General features: G+C 34.9%; 1 protein-coding gene across 2 annotated transcripts in view; it reads right to left on the bottom strand.

The window, feature by feature from the left end:
- Window positions 1-2607: 2607 nt before the first annotated feature.
- Window positions 2608-3799, bottom strand: part of LOC107690255 (UPF0472 protein C16orf72 homolog) — a 6348-nt gene continuing 5156 nt past the window's right edge. For both annotated transcript variants that reach the window (XM_016488522.1, XM_016488521.1), the window contains exon 4: window positions 2608-2911. In XM_016488522.1, the coding sequence (XP_016344008.1) occupies window positions 2667-2911 (245 nt within the window). In that variant the 3' untranslated portion in view covers window positions 2608-2666. The remainder of the gene's footprint in view (window positions 2912-3799) is intronic.

Raw genomic sequence — 3799 nt, 5'->3', positions numbered from 1 at the left:
GGAAAAAAAAAAAAAAAAACGAAAAAGGAGCCGTTTTCTCATTTTCTACTTTCAATATCAAATCAAAAAACTAATGATCGAATGATACACGGATTTAAGAGGAATGCAATTTTTAAGCTTTCATTCAGCGGGGGCTTGATAATTTAAAATTATTTTTTTAATAAGCTTTTTAAAAAATTCATAAAAATACAGAAACACAGGTTCAGTGTTGAGCTTTTGAATGCACTCAACACTACAATTTGTATAAAAATTGAATAAGATTAAGATCAAAATGTTAAGGAATGGACTTTTTAAAATATAGCCTATTGTTATATTAACTTATATTTAAAAAAATAATTCCTAATAAATAGTAAAATAGCACAATGAAACATTTAGCTGAATTTCAGCTTTTGCTGAAGTTCATTTAATAATGCATTTTTGTTTAGTGCATATTTTCATTTTCTTCACAAAAATTAGGTTTGGAATTTTTTTTTTCCTGTTAGTATATTAATTACCACAAGAGGGCAGCTGAGCATCAGTTACTGAAGCACTTCACAGTAAACACTGTCTATGCCCATGACAAAAGTCACAAGAATCATAGTGATTTGAAATATTTTTCATCTATGCATAAGTGTACACTCTTAAAAATAAAGGTGCTTCACGATGCCATAGAAGAACCTTTTTGTCTAAATGGTTCCATAAAGAACCTTTAACATCTGAAGAACCTTTCTGTTTCACAAAAAGTTATTTGTGGTGAAAAAAGGTTCTTCAGATTACAAAAAGGTAAGAGATGGTTCTTTAAAGAACCTTTGACTGAATGGTTCTTTGTGGAACCAAAAATGGTTCTTCTATGGCATCGCTTGAAGAACCTTTTGAAGCACCTTTATTTTTAAGAGTGTACATCCAGTAGATTTAGATTGTCAGGAGGAAGCTTTTGCAATCACTGACTTGTGTCTCTGCTTTTTTGCACAACTCACAACAATGCAATGCATACATGTGCAGTTATGTCCAAATGCTACTGCTATGACACAATAGATGTATAAAGATACATTTAATTACTGAACAAACAAGAATCACTGTTTTAATCAGTAGAGGTACAAGTGGCTGTTATCAGGCTCAATTGGACGTGACCAATTCTATTTTCGTTAAAATACTGTAAACAAAACATACACAATTGATGTCAATATACAAATGTAACTTTAATAACTTAGCCTATAACTTATGCAGTTTTTGTTTTTTTCCCCAAAAATGGCAACTGTGGTTTCATTATGATGTTCTGGACCATCTAGACAATTTTACTTTCCAACCTGACATTTGCAAAATATCAGCTTTACTTCCTGACCTTTAAATTAACTAAATGCAGTACATGTCAATTCAATCAATGATAAACACTTCCTTCTCAGAGCAATCAATATTAGATCCATTTTCATTTATGAAAAATAAATGTTTATGGAATTAGTCATGAAATCAATAACCACACATCCAGCATTAATATTACAGAAAAAAAAAATCAAACGGACTCTTGCGACATTTGTAATTAAATATGTCTGCATAAAGCAGTTTGATTGAGATTTGACAGAAAATACACTCCACATCATGATTCCCCACCACCAGTTACCTGACATATCAAACACTCAATCTACAAGTGTCAACGTGAGGATCATATCAACTATTGGCCTTTCTACCTAAGGTATCTTATATCAAGAATAATGACAAGAGCAAAAAGAAAATCCGTCATGTTAAATCAAGAGTGGTATATTTGTGTATCAGCCAAAAGAGCACACACTTTCATTACCCCGGAGCTCATATTATCATATATTTCTACTTTTAAGGGGTTCAGAGTTGCCGTACATGTGTAGCTCTCCAAATCCTCTGACCTGGATTTGAAAAGCACTTAAAGGACACTTCAATTTCAAGACGACAGTTTTTCTCTACTTCAGTACCTCTCCTGAGAGAACGCTCTGCTGAACACTGTTCTTCCAGCACAAAGACTCACCTAACCCCAAAACCAAATCATAATAGCCTTGAAATGTAAAATGTCAACAGTTGCACCACTGTATCATGAGCCTCACTTCCCTCGCCTTTCTCTTGATGTCTATCTAGTTCATTAAAAAAAAAAAAAAACTGAATGCATTAGTGCAAAATCATTATTGCAACCTTCTCAAGAGCACACAAACATATAAATCAGCAGCACTTTCATGTATGACTGATAACGTTGCACATTTCTAAACTGATCACAACAGAACTGCCATTTGATGAGTGCAAAGGAAAATATATGAGAAATGGGCTGATGCTCACACCGTTATCTGCAAACAAACATTGAGTTATTAGCTTGGCAATACTAGGAAGCGCAACTAGGAGATATTGTGAACTAAAAATAGCCTATTTAGATGTTGTAATCTAGTAGTTAATATAAAAATAGCCTATTTAGATGTTGTAATCTAGTAGTTAATATGTTTTCAATAAAATGGGTACTGACAGCATCATACAACTCAAATGTGAAAAAAAAAAAAAAAAAAGTCAACATGCATGGAGCGGTATGAACTAGCCTCCACTCACTGTATGGCATACTGTACTGAATATGCAAGTGTACTGCGCCCCTTGTTTCCTTTTGAGGGAACGCAAGTGTTGAGGATCAAGTGGCTTTTATTTTAAGCAGCACAAAGCATACAGAACAACAACTGAGTTCAGAGCATTCTGTTGCGTTTATGGGTTGGGGAGTCTGTGATGACGTCGGCGCACTGGACCGAGCTCCGCTTCCTGGGGCCTGCGCTGCCAAGGTGGAGGGCCATCTCCTCCAATATGAAAGTGTTCAAGTCCACATCGTGCAGTCCGTTTCTTCTGCGCCCTGCATTCGAGCTGCCGCTGACATGAGTCGGAGAGCCGGGAGTGCTTGAGCGGACGCTGATGCTGGCCATCGCTCCACTTAGACCTGGAACCAAAGATGAGAGATAATTCACGTGCTTTCAGGTTTCATCACATGCACACTTTAAAAACACCGAGCAACTCTCGGTCAACACAACATTCGCAACCCATGAATAATGAAACACCTTGAGGATGTGGTGGGATTAGCTGGCTGTGATTTTACAAAAAACTCTACATAGCATGTGGTAACAACTGAAGGTAATGTGAACGCAACTTCATGTTTCCAGTGTATTGCAGTGATGCTATGTTTGTAGGGGTATGATATTCTGTGCTTGAAAATAAATCTAAAGGTCCTTTCATCCAGATATCTAGCTCTAAAAATACTAAGGATCATACAGTCCATGTACTTGAACCATGTGAGTGCCAGTAGAGAAAATTATTATATATATTAAATAAATTAATGTTTATCTTATATAAAACTATAAGCTGACATACACTACCAGTCAAAAGTTTTTGAACAGTAAGATTTTGAATGTCTTTTAAAGTCTCTTCAGCTCACCAGGTCTGCATTTATTTGATCCAAAATACAGCAAAAACAGTAACATTTTGATTTTTTTGACTCTTCTATTTGAAAATATTTTAAAATGTGATTTATTCCTGTGATTTCAAAGCTGAATTTTTTGCATCATTACTCCAGTCACATGATCCTTCAGAAATCATTCTAATATTCTGATTTGCTGCTCAAAAACATTTATTATGTTGAAAACAAATGAGATTTTTTTCAGGTTTCTTTGATGAATAGAAGAAAGTTCAGAACTAACATTATAAATGTCTTTACTGTCACTTTTGACCAATCTAATGGTAATGTATCACGGTTTCCACAAAAATACTGTGCAGCAAATCAGCATATTAGAATGATTTCTGAAGATCATGTGACACTGAAGACTGGAGTAAT

The sequence above is a fragment of the Sinocyclocheilus anshuiensis genome, unplaced genomic scaffold (assembly GCF_001515605.1).
Source record: "Sinocyclocheilus anshuiensis isolate Anshui unplaced genomic scaffold, SAMN03320099.WGS_v1.1 scaffold461, whole genome shotgun sequence".
Classification (NCBI taxonomy): Eukaryota; Metazoa; Chordata; class Actinopteri; order Cypriniformes; family Cyprinidae; genus Sinocyclocheilus; species Sinocyclocheilus anshuiensis.
Note: the sequence above shows the minus strand (reverse complement) of the source record. Positions and strands in the feature narration are given on the sequence as shown.